General features: G+C 45.3%; 2 protein-coding genes across 7 annotated transcripts in view; one reads left to right on the top strand and one right to left on the bottom strand.

Moving 5' to 3' along the window:
• LOC129733826 (uncharacterized) overlaps positions 1 to 16,479 on the bottom strand; it is a 154,881-nt gene that overhangs the window by 50,936 nt on the left and 87,466 nt on the right. The gene's annotated exons all lie outside the window — the stretch shown is intronic.
• On the top strand, positions 4,120 to 5,301 carry LOC129733827 (uncharacterized). Its single transcript, XM_055695352.1, has 2 exons — positions 4,120 to 4,296; positions 4,424 to 5,301. Exons 1-2 carry the CDS (start codon positions 4,194 to 4,196, stop codon positions 5,212 to 5,214), a joined length of 894 nt encoding a protein of 297 aa, XP_055551327.1. The 5' UTR covers positions 4,120 to 4,193; the 3' UTR covers positions 5,215 to 5,301.

The raw sequence follows: 16,479 nt of genomic DNA on the forward strand, positions 1-16,479 counted from the left end.
ACCCCGTCTCGTCGAAAAAGGACATTGTGCGGCAGCTCCTGGGCACCGGATACGCCCGTTCCGGCATTTACAATATCTTGGCACTATTGGACAATAATCAGAGCATTGAAAGAAAGCCCGATTCCGGACGGCCGACGACCCTAACGACAAGAAGCTTCAAAGGATACTGAAGAGGAAGACCGAGGGAAAAGTGGCTACATCGCTGTGTGCGCTCGGCCAGGAGGTCGGTGCAACAGGCTAAACAGTGAAAAAATACCTGACGAACATGAACATACATGTCAAGAAGCAGCAGTCCCGTTCACTAGTCTCGGAGCTGCAGGCAATGACGCAGCGGCAGCACCTGAATAAGATGGTCAAGTCGATTTTCCTGGCAAATCACGACGTGGCGGCGGTGATGAACGCCGAGACCTGTCTCACCCTGGATGGCAACGACTAGCAGGCCATTTCGTATTTTACCTCCCCCACGAAGGAAGTAGGCTCCGAGGTAAAGTTTATTTCACACACCAAGTTTCCCAAGAAGGTGCTGCTGTGGCTGACAATCAGCGAAAAAAGGATGTCAAAGTTGCTCTTCTCTCGCTCCGGACTGGCCGTGGACGGGGAGTTTATAGTACGAAGTGCCTGCCGAAACGTGCGTCGTTCATCAAGAAATACCAAAAGGCTGCAGACGCGGTGTTTTGGCCGGATATGGCGTCGGCCCACTACTCAAAGCGATAGCTGGAGGAGATGGAGCTGCTGAATATCGATATGGTACCCAAGTTGGCGGACCCACCCAACATCCCCAAGTTGCGTCCCATCGAGGATATCTGGCCAAGCCTGAAGCGTAAGATCTACTCCAACTGGCGCGAAAACTGAGTAGGATTGGTTAATATAACGACGAAAGAATTAAATACTACAAGGTATACAGCCCTAGGGTTATATGAAATGGTGACGTGGGACTAAACACTGTAATTTAGGGATTTTTTGTTACAAAACATACATAGTCTGCAGACAGAATCAATGTGTTTGCTCAGCGAAAGTAAGTATTTTTATTTTCAGCCTCCACTGGAAATAAATTTTTGAAATATATTCAACAACACTCGAAAGAATACCGTTTATATCTGACGATACTATGCCTGTAGTATTTTTTGTGCAAACAACATGTATTTGACAAGGCACAAGCATATCGCGCTTGTTGAATAAGCACCAAGAATTTCTCGTAATGCGTCAAAGTCAAAATTAACTCTATATCCTCAAAAACCAAATCCAATAATATTTACGTTATCATAATGAATGGTTTTGTCTTATTTAAATCTGATTAAATCTGATTAAATCAAATCTATAATATGGATCTTACTTTCAAAATAATATGGAAGCCCTTACATAGGTTTATTGATTGGCAAACATAAGAAGATATTTTAAACAAAATTATTAACAAGTTCCAGCAAAAAAACGTAGCAATTCACAATTACATTTTTGTTTTTTGCTTGACAATTTTTTTCATTTGCCTACAACTGCATTCGCTGTATTACGAAGACAGCTAATATACGTTTATTGTGGCAAAGCTTAGAATAATAATATATCATCTAGCAATTTTGAAATGTAGAAAGAGAATATGAATGAATCTTAGTAAATAAACAAAAAATTCACAAGCATTCGCAGGCTCTTACTCTTCTATAAATGTATATATTTAGAAATTTACTCTTTCGATACTTTCCGGTCATGATTATCCAGTAAATATCGAAGGTAAAATTAAATAAATATCCGTTGCAAGAATTTACAATTCTTGTTGAGTGATTTATGGTAATCATATTTATGAGATGAACTTTCAATCACCATCAACAGCAGCATTGCAGTTTTTCCTCGATTAGCACACGAATAGAAATGTACAAACAAAAGTGTACCATTGCAATACGAATAGTACCGCTGCAGTACGAATAGAAGTGTACCGCTGAAATATACGAATAGAAGAGTACCGTTGCAATCATAGACGACGAGAGACCTGCGGTTCATTACTCCACTGATACTGTTGCTTTTACCGGCATGTTTTCTTCCAAGACATCAGTTTTTATTAGGTTCTGGAAGCAGATTTAGAAATTGTTCTAGAATGGGGGTTGTTTCAAACTTTTTGGAAAACGTTTACCTTCGTGACATCATATTAGTCTAAGCTCATGGAACCAAAAACAAATTGACCTGTTGGGGCGGGAAGACTCTGTCAATTTTTATTCCGATATTGATACAGAGAATATCACAGGAAACGGATGGTGTCCATTCACGTCGTCTGTGCTAGGGATGCTCGCATGTAATTGGTTCATTATTCGCGTAAATTTGTTATTGAAACTTTTCATCAATTTTACCGCTTAGCAATGAAATTAGAGTGATAACTAGCATATTACAAAATTGTTATACATTTTATCTATCCAACAACATATTGGTTATTGTTATCCATCATGTGCTTATGCTGTTATTAACGTTTGAAATCTGACGCAACATTTGCAAGTTTCATTTCCAATTTCACAGAATACATCCCAGTATAGTAAACAAAGACGTAGTCCCACGTCAAAAACAAGCTCACACGCATGTCTTCGTCCGTCATGGCGAATGTTCCGGCTAACTGCCGGAAGGCCGCACGGAAGGACGTAAAAAATTTTTTTGAGGAAGTTAACATGATTCCAATTTATCAAACTGAATTATCTGTCTAAGTTATTTTTTTATCACCATCAGAAAAAAGTCCAAAACGCATACTTTATGGGTACAAAGGATGATGATCGGAGCATGTGACGCATTACCGGAATTGGACTTAATTGGATCCGTTCAATGGAACATTCAGCTTTTTTTGAACAGTTAGCAGTGATTTCGATGGGCTGGAAGGATTGCAGTACACAAACTGCATGAGAGCTGTGAGGGCCTTGACTGTGGTCGTTGCTTGATCCCAACCTCGTCTTGCTGTCGGATCTGCTCGAGTACTAAACATACAGATGAGTAGAAAGTCCCAGAGTTCCGTACGCTCACCTAATTGATACTTTACCATTTCCCTCAAATTTCTCCAACATACTATGTAGTTCCATTGCTGACTCCTCTCTGGGAGTGGAGTCAAAGAGTGTGTTGCGATTGCTTCAGACGAGTAGTGCTCTGGTAATGGTCCAGTATAAGATTCCAAGCCACTGCACTGGTTGCTTTAATTGTAATCGACTAGATAAGATAAAGAGCTCCACAAATTTAAAACAAAAATTTTTAATTTAAACAGTCAAAATATTCTAAAAATTTCAAGGGTGAAAACAAGTTTCGCAACGTGTCAAAATCACGTTATACGTAAGTAAACCAGCCACAGATCGCTACACGAATCGTAGTTTCTCACTAATAGTTCCACAATATATCACCATAATATCTCTTACTGTGTAGAAAATGTAATAGTTACCCAATAACAACGACTTAGTCCAAGATAGAAACGAAATTAATAAGAAACAATAATCCTCCCATAAAAGCTCCCATAAACATTCAACTCCCCTTATGCCCAGAGTTACGATATTGAAATGGTCGTAGAAAGTCTGAACTGGGAAAACATATTTTTCCTCTAAATGAAGTAATCATGTTTGAATTCCGGAATTTCCTAGATACACTGCTAAATTATCAGTCGTCATAGTATAACGAGCCCATTAAGCTGGTCGATTGATAAATCGAACTCCAAAAATGTATGCAAATTAGGTACCTAGTTCTAGTTTTAGCACGCATGTCCATGTTGAAGAGAAAAACAGGCGGCTTATTCAACCGTCTGTAAGATCCAAGCGAAATTTTCAGACTCCGATGACACATGTAATGCCCAGAATCGGATTTCACTCCATGCCGAGGATATTTGCATAACAACAGGTATTCGTTCGGTTGGAGGATGTTTTCAGGAGATTAAAGCTCGAATCGAAACCATCAATCAGCTGGACTTACAGAACCGCCAGACGCACCACACCCGCTTCGTACGAGCGTAACAGCTAGATCTGGCAACGTTTTTGCGCATTACATCTCTCAGCCTCTGATAAGAAAGCGTGTCCTCGAGATATATGTATGAAGTCGTTTCTCGTGAAGTAACATTTATGTAGAATACTAACGCTAGTTGCTTCGTAATCACATTAGCAGAATATCTCCAGTAGCTCGGAATAGCTCATAAAGAGCGGATCTCAACAGTCGGCAGATATCGAAGTGTGTTTTTTTTTCATTCCTCTAAAATGTTGACGGTGTGGCGCAAGTCCTCGCTGCCACTAGGCAGATTGATGATAATCATTTTTCTTTCCGTCTTGGACGCTTGTCATTTATGCCGGGCGATCGAGGGTAAGTCAGAACACAGTTAATCCCCATCTCGAGCCGTAAGCCTTTGCGATCTTCATTTACGTTTGGTTGTTTATTTTTTTGCTGTTTTTGGGGCTTACTCAACATTGCTACTTATACCGGCTTTAAGTGCCAACGAACTGCGTTCAGCACACGGACATTACTGGGACATTCGATCAGTACTACGAGTTGGACAAAATCGGAAATCGACGGTCGGATGCGGTTCCGGTGGATTTCTACATGTATATTGAAGTGAGAAACTTTCAGGAGGAAATAGCGATTCTGCTGTCTAGTCAAGATCGGTCCAACGAATATCCGGACTTTGCTCGTACATATGAAATTAGGATTGGCAACGTGTACACGGTGATATACCGAGAAACACTCAAAATGCAATCGTATCATACATCTAAGACGGGGCGGGCTCCAAATGGCCCCAAGGTAACGGAGAATCAGTGCGGATGTGGTGAATCACCTCCGGATTGTGTAGAGCCCAAATTGTTCCCAGGGAATAAATTCAAGATCCACTTCCGATTGCTACGGGAAGGGAATATCACCATCACAATTGACGATAACGTCCAGAAACCGTTGCTGAACGTTTTTGATGATCACGGAGCGCTGGGTGTGCGGTACATCAGTTTTGCATCACGCTACAATGCGCATCCGATAACGTTTCATTTTGGTTGTGTTCCGGAACTGCCAACTACCGCCGGCCCGATGGCGGAAGCACTCACCGGTTGTCCGGTTTGTCCAAAACAGAAGTGTGAAGTGGTTGTGAAGGCATGTGCCGATAATAGCAAAGATGCTTCAGCAACGGACCCGGAAAAAGAGAAGTACTATTTTTATTTCCATATGTATTTGAGCAAAAACAAGGGAAAAGGTGTGCAGCCAGAGAGCAACATATTGGAGCAAATTCTTAACTAATTCATATTGATGATTTTGCTGACGGTTTTGTATTATTTGTTTCCAACGTATATTTTAAGTATCATTATAATTTGATATTTCATGTATAGTAATAAATGTTAGAAAAATTTATTAATAATAAACAAGTTCTATTACAAAAACAACTTTTTTTTCATATTCAACGAGCTATTCTACAAAAATCTAAACAAAGGTCCTATAAAACCCAGTTTCAAGCTGGACCTCACTAGATTCACTGATATTGAAGCAAACTTTCCGTGTGTAGTGTGGTTTTTACGAATGCAATATTGTTGGCGACGCAATCGTTATTCTCTACGCTTCATACTCTTCAGTTTTTATTCCACGAGTTGCTCGATTTTATCTTTCTTTGCTTTACTTTTCAGTACTAGCAGCCAAAGCATTTTTTTTGTTTCTCAGAACTATTTATCCATGATAATTTCCGTAGTTTTTAACAGCAATTCGAAGCATACCTGAATCTAGTCTTGATAGAACAGTCAACTTTAACTTAAAAGAGTGTTAACAAAAAACAGAACAAAAAAACAGAAAAACAAAGCAAGTAGCGAAGAAATAGAGAAGTTTAAAACAAAATATAACAGAAACAAGATAATAAATAAATCAGAAAACAAAAATTTTACAACAACGGAAATAGTAAACAAATAAACTCAAGGGATTGGAAACGCAGATAGCAAAAAAGAAAAAAAACCAGAACAAAAATAATAGAAAGAAAAGAAGAAATTCGAAAAATCCAGAAAAACAGAAAGACAAAAGTAAAGAAAAACAGCAAAATAAAACAATATAGGAAAATAGACAAGAAAGATAGGGAAAAATAAAATAAAACAGGAATACAGGATAGTAAAAATACAAAAATAGAGCAGCAAAGAAAGTACCGGAAAATAGAATTGAATAGAAAACCACATCAAGAATCTCATAAACAATAAAAATTTGGAAATAGAAAAGTATACAAAACATAGAACAGAAGACAGAGAAAATAGAAGAAAAAAAAACAAAATCACAAGCAGAAACACAGAGAAAAAAGAACAAAACTACAAAAAAGCTGATTCAGAAGTTAAAGTTAAAGAATAATTAGAAATAAAATTTAAAAGACAACGATTAAGTAAAACAGAAGTACAGAAATAAAAAGTGCACAAACGAAAAAATTCAGAAATTGAGAATTGCAAATATTCAAAAATACAAAAATACAAAAATACAAAATGCACAAACAGAAATAATAAAAATACAGAAATAAAACAATATGAATAAATAGATACGAGAAATGTAGGAAAATAGAACAAATGAAGTATAGCAGAGATACCGAAATAGAGAAGTAAAGAAAGACGTAAATATGAAAAATATAGAAAAAAATTTAAAAAAAAGACATGCAAATATGTATCTAATATAATCACAATCAACGAAAGCTGGTTTTATTTATAAGACAAAAAAATATAAAACAGAAGAACACAATTGAACCAAAAGATAAAAACATTGGGCAAATCAAAAAAACAGAGAAACAGGTAAACGAAATAGCAGATGAACCGAAAAATAATCGTATTGGATTTAAAATAAAAAAATATAGAAATAGATTAAAATACAGAAAATAAAACTAGGAAAACATCATTAATAGATGAAGTTAACTGAAAAAACTAATACACAGAAAAAAAGAATACAGAAAAACAGCAATGAAGGAAAACACCGAAGTACTGTAGTTCGTAATATCGGTAATAATATCGGGCAGTAATATCGGAAATAAGAAGTATTTTTGTACCTATATTGCAGAAATACAGGAGTAAAGGAACAACATAACTATAGAAATAGAGAAGTATAAAAATACAAATATACTGAAAAACAAACGCACAAATGTACGGATAACGTTTGCATTAAAAAAACGGACAACAAATTTTTCATGGGTTTACCGTCACTCTCACAAACGAAACTACACATGCAGCATCACCCATGCAGCATCAATAGTAACCCATGAATCAGCGGAATAAAATGACAGTTCTATAAGCCGAACTCTAACCGTGATGGCAATAACAGTGAAGCTACATCGTTAAGAAGTTTGCATACGCGCAGCAGCTGGAGGCAGAGCAGCTTGGCGCAGCTACCCTTGAAGATAGCTGGAGGAGTATCCGATCCGCTATAGGTAGCAATGCTGAAGCGCTACTGGGTACAAGTGCCCCGAATCATAGAAATGACTGGTTTGACGGCGAATGCAAACAGTTAGTCAAGGAGAAGAATGCAGCACGGGCGAGAATGCTGCAACATCGTACGAGAGCGAACGTGGAACGATACCGACAGGCACGGAACAGCCAAAACTCGGTCCTCCTGAGGAAGAAGCGCTAGCTAGAGGACCGAGATCGCGTAGCGATGAAAGAGCTGTACCAAGCTAACGACACTCGGAAGTTCTACGAGAAGCTGAACAGCTCCCGCAAAGGCTTCGTGCCGCAAGCCGATATGTGCAGGAGCTTGGACGGCAACCTTACAAACGAGTGTGAGGTGATCGAAAGGTGGAAGCAGCACTTCGACGAGCATCTAAACGACGATGCCGTAGAGCGCGAGGACGGTATGGCAACTGACCTTGGTGCACGAGCAGAAGACATCAGGATTCCAGCCCCCGGTCTCTTGGAGGTGGAGGACGCGACGATGGATCGAGTGATGTGTGTAGTTCGAGTATCGGGGCACTCTCGAGCCCCTTCGAACCCCGAAGAGGTCTAAGGCAAGGTGATGGTCTTTCGTGCCTACTGTTTAACATTGCCCTGGAAGGTTTCATTAGAAGAGCGGGGATTAACACGAGTGGCACGATCTTCCAAAAGTCGGTTCAACTGTTTAGTTTCGCCAATGATATCGACATTGTGGCTCGGACCTTTGTGAAGATGGCGGATACGTACATCGGACTAAAGGCTGAAGCCAAACGGATTGAACTGGTCATCAATGCATCGAAGACGAAGTACATGAAAGGAAGGGGTTCACGAGAAGACAGTGCTAACCTCCCACCTCGATTTCAAGTTGGTGATGATGAAATCGAGGTGGTCAACGAGTTCGTGTATCTTGGCTCACTGGTAACTGCCACAAACGATACCAGCAGAGAAATTCAACGGCGCACTATGGCAGGAAATCGAGCATACTTTGGTCTCCGGAGGACGCTCCGATCGTGTAAAATTCGTCGCCGCACCAAGTTAAACATCTACAAGACGCTGATCAGACCGGTAGTCCTCTACGGGCATGAGACATGGACTATGCTTGTGGAGGACCAACGCGCCCTTCCGGTCTTTGAGCGGAAGGTATTGCGTACCATCTGCGGTGGACTGCAGATGGAAAACGAAGTGTGGAGAAAGCGAATGAACCACGAACTGCAGGAGCTACTTGGGAAGCCATCTATCGTCCACACCGCTAAGATAGGCAGGTTGCGGTGGGCTAGGCATGTTGTAAGCATGTCGGACGACAGCCCGGTAAAGATGGTTCTTGAAACCAATTCGTCAGGGACGATACGGAGAGGTGCACAGCGGGTAAGGTGGATCGATCAGGTGGAAGACGACCTGCGGACCCTACGCAGACTGCAGAGATGGCGAACTGCAGCCATGAACCGAGTGGAATGGAGACGACTCTTACGTACAGCAAAGGCCACACCACGGCTTGGGACTGTTTGATAAGGTAAGTACAGTGGTTTCCGGATATGTCCGTTTCGGCATCTACAAGATCTTGGACAGCAATCAGAGAACCGAACGAAAACCCGGTTACGGACGACCGACGACCCTGAAGGACAAAAAGCTCCAAAAGTTGCTGAAGAGGAAGACCGAGAAACAAGTGGCTACATCGCTGTGTGCGCCTCAAACACCCTCTGAAAACTGACAGTTAGCTACCATTGGCATGTTGGTGGTTGACCCGCAACACACGTTGCAACTCCAGGACTATCTAAAAGGCGGCTGCACAAACTATTCGACACCATTCGTGATAGTGGGGCTCTTACAGACATAGTTGACGTGGCTCTTGATTGTAAGCTTGTCTTCGTCCATAACACCCAACAGTTTCGAAACGCGCTTTAAGGTGATTGTGCAGTCACCGACTCCGAACGCCGCCTGTCGCTCTGATGTACGGTTATTCAAAACCGTGACCGCCGTCTTGTGGTGCGCTGACTCCAGTTTTCTGGAGTGCATCCAGTCCTCAATCTTGCGTATGCAGTGCGCGGCCGTCAACTCGACCTCTCTGATCGACTCGCCGTAGATCTCCAGCGTTTTGTCGTTCGCAAAGCCGACAATAACAATCCCTGCAGGGTACTTCAACTACAACATTCCGTTGTACATGACATTACACAACACCGGAGCCAGGATGAACCCTACGGAACTCCTGCGGTGATTGGGACGCACTTCTGACCCACTTCCGTGTTTTAGACTAGTACTCGATTCAGGAAATAGTTTTCACGATCTTGATGTGTCCTCTAGCGGTTTCCCAGTCTTCGGCAGTAAGACAAATCCTTGTCGCTTCCATCTATCCGGGAAGAGGCAGTCATCTAGGCACTTCTGCATGACTGCCTGTAACAGCCCGGGGCTGCTTTTATTGCCATCCTGATTGCCTGTTTTGGAACTCCAACAGGTGCCGGTGCCTCGCTTATCTTTAAGGATTTGAACCCTTACCTCCTCCTCAACCTCGACACGGCTGCTGTCGCTCACGAATTGCCGGAGGCCAAGGATTTGGCTCGTGCATGAACTTTTTGTCCTAATTAATTGAAAGATTTATTTCACTTCGGATGACAACGACTGGCAGGGCACTTCGCATTTTACTCCCCCCACGAAGGAAGTGAGCACCGAGGTGAAGTTCATTTCACCCTCCAAGTTCCCCAAGAAGGTTCTGCTGTGGTTGACAATCATAGAGAAAGGGATGTCAAAGCCGCTTTTCTATCACTTCGACCTGGCCGTGAACGGAAAAATTTATAGTACGTAGTGTCTGACGGACGTCGTTCATCAAGAAATACCATAAGAGCGAAGACGCGGTGTTTTGACTGGCTGTGGCGTCGACTCATTACTCGAAACAATTGTTGACGGAGATGGAGCGGCTGAATATCGATGTGGAACATAAGTCCGTGAACCCATCCATCGTTCTCCAGCTTCTACCCATCGAGAATTTCAGAGCAAACTTGAAGCGTAAGCTTTACTCCAAGAATTTTATGAAAACTGAGGAGGAGTTGATAAACTAAACAATGAAATAACTCAAAAACACGCCGTGGCGCCGTCTTCTAGCTCGCAAGGGCGTAAAATTTCGTTACAAGTGAGCTAATATAATAACCTTCCATGGAAAATTTATCAACTTTTTTCCAATGCAAACGTTGTACAGAAAAAAACAGCCGTCCAGAAACACACGATAATAAAGGTAAATAAATACTAAAACACTGATGAACAAAAACACAAGTATAGGACAATAGTGGAAATGGAATATTGAAATTCAAATATCAGTCTAATTTAGGAAAAAAAAAAAATAAACGAAGAATTCAGTTAAACAAAGGATAAAAAGTAGAAAAATTTAAAGAGAACAAAACAGAAAATCGAAAAGACAAAATAAAAATAAATAAAAATACGGAAACAAAATAGATAAGAAAATACTTGAGGTGAACAGATAAAACAAGAACATTAGTTTAGAACATGAATTTATTATTTGTTAAAATAGATTTACACGACCACTTCAATTTTGAGAAAAAAATTACACATTGATAATTTCTGCTGAATTTCTTCTTCACTCTAAATAACAAATTTTTGATTGCCAACAACACAACTATACCGAATATTCAAACCTTCACACACATGCGAACATACATTGGCACAAACACATGCAAATATCATTTAAATAAATATGTTTCAGATATATCACGCGAAACATCCAGATGACTACTTCTAGTTGCCAAAATACATCCTAAAACAGTCGAATGTTGTCTAATATGGGTATTTTGATGGCGAAGATGGCGACATTCAGTTTCTGAAAAACTCGATATACTCAGAAACCAGAGATCTAATTCCAACGCCATTTTAAATATCTGGATAGTAGGTTCCGAACTAAATTTCTATTTTTAACAACGGCTTTTACCCGTTAACACGCAAGTTCATTAAGCAGACAGTATGTGAAGTAGGGAAAGCGAAAAATAAGCGAACTGGAAATATGATACAGATTTGGGAAAATATACCGCATCCCGACGGGACCCGCAATCTCCCTGTCTCCGGCATGGTGTTTTGACCAATTAAACTACGGGGGACGGTGGTACTGTTCCACAATCTATATCGTATCACATTCCACTGCCGACTTAATCTATTGCTCACCCCTAACAACACACACTGCTATGCAAGCGTTATTTATAGACTGAAAGGAATGTCTCATCACTCACAGAAGAGTCAGCTGATGCTGATAACTCTTATAGACCTGACCTGTGTTTTTTTTTTTTTTTTTTTTTTTTTAAAGGTGGCGGGGAAATCTGCAAACAGACACCTGAGAAGAGAACTCAGGGTGTGGGGATGAGACTAGGGGAGAGATGCTGGGGTAGTTACACTCGCCCAGACACCTACTGATCCCTGTCCCGACCCACTAAAACCCCTCCAGTCTCCAGCCCTTGTCTTCCCGGAACGACGGTTAAGTATTACGTCGGGGAGTGGCTTTTGTGCGTGATGCACCCTCTTTACTCTTATAACCTCCTAGCTAACTACCTGGAGACTGGTAATTAGCTACCACTGGCGTGTTGGTGGTTGACCCGCCACACACGTTGCAGCTCCAGAACAATCTGAGAGGCGGCCGCACAGACCGCGTTCCAGATGTCCGGGTCGTCGCACATCCTCCGGACTAGATTGTCCGGAGTAGTGCCAGGCCCGCTCACAGCCATCATGTTGCTCCTCGCTCTTGCGAAACGGGGGCATACGAAGAAGACATGCTCAGCAGTCTCCTCCTCCTCCACGCACTCAGGACACATGGGGGACACCGCGTGTCCGAACCTGTGCAGATATTGCCTGAAACAACCATGGCCTGACAGGATTTGTGTCAGGTGGAAGTTCACTTCACCATGTCGTCTCCCGACCCAGCCGGATATCTCCGGTATGAGTCGGTGCGTCCATCTGCCCTTTGTGGAGTTGGACCATTCCCGCTGCCAGCGGAGCATCGAGAATGACCTTCTGGTACCTCGTATGCCCCTTGTGTCACGTTGGTCGAAACACTCTCTGTCCTCCTTGATGGCAATGCTGATAGGCATCATGCCGGACAAGACACAGATTGCATCGTATGACACCGTACGATACGCACTCGCAACTCTCAGGCACATGAGCCTGTAGGTACTTTCCAGTTTACCACGGTAACTGTTAGTACCTAGCGCTCTGGACCACACTGGCCCACCATACCTAAGTATGGACGAAACCACGCTGGCAAGAAGTCTTCGCTTGCTGCCATAAACCGCTGAGCTATTGGACATCATACGAGATAGTGCTGCAATAGCCGATGAGGCCCTCTTACAGGCATAGTCGACGTGACTCCCGAACGTGAGCTTGTCGTCCACCATAACCCCCAAGAGCTTCAGGGATCGCTTCGAGGTGATGGTGCAGTCTCCGACTCTGACCACCGCCTGTTGCTCCGATTTACGGTTGTTCACAACCGTGACCTCCGTCTTATGATGCGCGAGCTCCAGATTCCTGGAGCGCATCCAGTCCTCGACCTTGCGTATACAGTGCGCGGCCGTCAACTCGACCTCCTCGATAGACTCGCCGTAAACCTCCAGCGTTATGTCGTCTGCAAAGCCGACGATCACAACCCCTACAGGGAACTTGAGTTTCAACACTCCGTCATACATGACATTCCACAACACCGGGCCCAGGATAGAACCTTGCGGAACTCCTGCGGTAATTGGGACGCACTTCTGACCCTCCTCCGTGTCGTAAACAAGTACTCGATTCTGGAAATAATTTTCCAGAATCTTGTACAGCGACACCGGTACATGGATGCTCCTGAGCGCGAGCGCTATGGAGTCCCAACTGGCACTATTGAACGCATTCTTCACGTCGAGCGTGACGATTGCGCAGTAGCGTATTCCCCTTCTCTTGCGCTGGATTGCTACCTCCGCCGTCTTGATGACGGAAGAGATTGCGTCCAGCGTGGACCTGCCCTTCCGGAAGCCGAACTGGTTACTTGCCAGACCGTGTACACCCTCCGTGTACCTCACCAGTCTGTTGAGGATGATCCTCTCAAGCACCTTGCCCGCGGTGTCCAGCAGGCAGATAGGCCTATATGCCGATGGGTCCCCTGGCGGTTTCCCAGCCTTCGGCAATAAGACCAGTCTCTGCCGCTTCCACCTGTCCGGAAAGAGACAGTCATCCAGGCACCTCTGCATGACTGCCCTGAACAGCCCGGGGGCCGTTTTTATCGCCAGCCTGATCGCCAGGTTAGGGATACCATCCGGTCCCGGTGCCTTGCTCACCTTTAGGGATTTGGCGATCACGATGAGTTCCTCATTCGTAACCCTTGCCTCCTCCCCTGCCTCGACACGGCTGTCGTCGCTCACGGATTGGATGCTCGGCAGGTTGGCCGACCATCTCTGGTCTATGTCTGAGATACTGGAACGTCGGACGTGAGACTCGACTGCCGGAGGCCAAGGACTTGGCTCGTGGCGTGGAAAGAGTCCCTCGATGATACGCTCCAGCATCGCTGGTGATCGCTCTGCAGGCGCCAGCGCGCCTTTAGTCTTGGCCATTACGATCCTGTAGGCGTCACCCCACGGATTTGTATTGGCACTCGCACATAGCCTATCGAAGCAGGCCCTCTTGCTGGCCTTTATCGCACTCTTTAGCATCGATCTTGCCGAACTGAATGCTGCGCGGCGCTCTGTCCTCTCTTCTTCGTTTCGCGCACGCTGCATCCTCCGTCTTGCACGGAGGCACGCACTGCGAAGGTCGGCTATCGCGTCCGTCCACCAGTAAACCGGTGGCTTTCCATTCCTAGGTTGGCGAGTCCTAGGCATGGTGGCGTCGCACGCCCGCGATAGCATAGCAACTAGTTGGTCAGCAGTCGGGCGGAGCCAACTGCCCCCCTCGCGCTCCCTTCTCATTGCCTCTTCGAATACCTCGGCATCAAAGTGCGATGTCTTCCACCCGCGAACGGTCGGAGTGTTGGCTCTACCCGTCGCTTGTCGCCTCTCGTTGTTGTCTACACTATAACAGACCGCCTGGTGGTCGCTATTAGTGTAGCCATCGTCTACCCTCCAGTTCTTGATCAGTCCTGGGCTGGAGAACGTCACGTCGATGATCGACTCCGCACCATTTCTGCTAAATGTACTTTTGTTCCCAACGTTGGCCAGATCTAGGTTGAGCTTTGCAAAAGCCCCCAACAGGATCTGGCCCCTCTGGTTCGTGAAGCGACTTCCCCACTCAACAGCCCAAGCGTTGAAGTCGCCCGCCACCACCAACGGCGTTAGGCCCGTTAGCTCCATGGATAGGAGGTCGACCATCTGGGTGAACCTTTCGGTAGACCAACGTGGCGGAGCATAGCAACTGCAGTAGAACACTCCGTTTACCTTAGCAACTACGTACCCTTCTTCTGAGGTTGAGACAACCTCCTGAACCGGGAACTTGCTCGTCGTACATATGGCCGCCAAACTGGACTTATCCGCAACCCAATTACCGTTTCCGGGAGGGATGCGGTAGGGATCCGATATGACGGCGATGTCCGACAACGACTCAGTGGCTGCTTGGTGTAGCAGCTGCTGAGCCGCGAAGCAATGGTTCAGGTTCAGTTGCGTCACCCTTACGCCCGTGGTTTCGCAGCCGGCTTACCGGCTGGGCACCTGGGGCCTCCCATAAAGTGTTTGGCGTCCCGTTTCCCGGAACATACCATGCACTTGGGAGACTCCACACAGTCCTTTGCTTTATGGCCTGCATCTCCACAACGCCTGCACAGCTGGCTCCTATCGGGCCCCTTGCAGGTCCAGGACTTATGTCCGCCCTCAAAGCACCGGAAGCAAATGTCTGGTTGCTGTAGTATGCCCAGAGGACATACAGACCAGCCGACCTTCAACTTGCCCTCTTTCAGGGCCAGGTTAGCGTCCGCCGACGGTAGTCGGAAGGTAGCTATCTGGGTCCCCGCCGGACCTTTGCGGAGGCGGATTGACTCCTTAGCCACCTCCACCCCGCACTTCGCTTTTAGGGCTTGTGCAATGTCGCACCCCTCAGTGATTTCGTCCAGGTTTTTAAGCTGGAGAGTCACTTCTGAGGTGAGTGCCCGCACTTGCACCTCCTTCCCTAGGACCTTTTCAGCTACCGTTTTGTAGGTAGCCCCCTTGTTCTTGGCGTCCTTCCGGAGCTCAAGTATCATCTCGCCGGTGCGAGATCGGCGGATACTCCGCACATCCGCCCCCAGATCCTTGAGCTGGGTTTCCCCCCTCATCTTCTTCAAGACTTCTGAGTACTTCGACCCATCCGTCTTGAGTATGAGGGCATCACCCCTACTCCGCGCCTTTTTGACCTTTTTTGGTCCTCTGGCCGCTCCGCCATCATGTCGCGTCGCACCTTCCCGACGCTTCCTACCCTCTACGGTAGTCCAAGGGTTGCCCGTAGCCTCCACCTGTGCCTTTTCCGCGGTGGACCTTGAACCGGTTGGCGTGTGTTCCCGTGGGAGTAGCACGACCAATCGTTTCTTGGTGTTCCCGGGGGCCGTTTCCCCCGGGGACTGCCTCGTTCGCTTAGCGACCTGCCCCGTGGAGCAGACCGACGCGAACGAGGGGGCGTCTGTCTGTACCTCTTTAGATGCAGTCGCCCTCCCGGTCCTGGCCGCTTTCTCGGCCGCCTTCACCCGAGCTACGAGTTCTTCGTGCTCCTTTCTGGCTTCATCAATGGTGCTCCGAAGCAGGAGGAGGCTCTGCTTCAGGTCGCCAGCGATGTTTCGCCTGTTCGCCAAGAACTCGATTATGGCATCGAGTTGTTCAGACAGCGCCGCCACTCTTGGCCGCGTGTCCATACACCTTTCGACGGCCTTGACTAGCAAGGGACCGTCTACCGAGATGTCTGGTGTGGACACCGACGGATTCGCCGTTTTTCCACCTCCAGACTTCGCCGCATCCGTCTCCGCCTTCTTCTGCGGAGACCGCTGGATGCCACCTCGTGCGAAGGGATTTGGTAACCCCTCCGCACCCGTCTCTTTTGTTTTTGAGTTCAACATTTTTGTTTATTGGGTCCCCCTACCAGCCGCTATCCTTATCCATAATGGAGTAGTCGCCTAAATGGTCCCAAGGTAGTCTATGCCGGAGCAGTGAGGCCATGGCTA

Source organism: Wyeomyia smithii, chromosome 1, assembly GCF_029784165.1.
Source record: "Wyeomyia smithii strain HCP4-BCI-WySm-NY-G18 chromosome 1, ASM2978416v1, whole genome shotgun sequence".
In the NCBI taxonomy this organism is placed as follows: Eukaryota; Metazoa; Arthropoda; class Insecta; order Diptera; family Culicidae; genus Wyeomyia; species Wyeomyia smithii.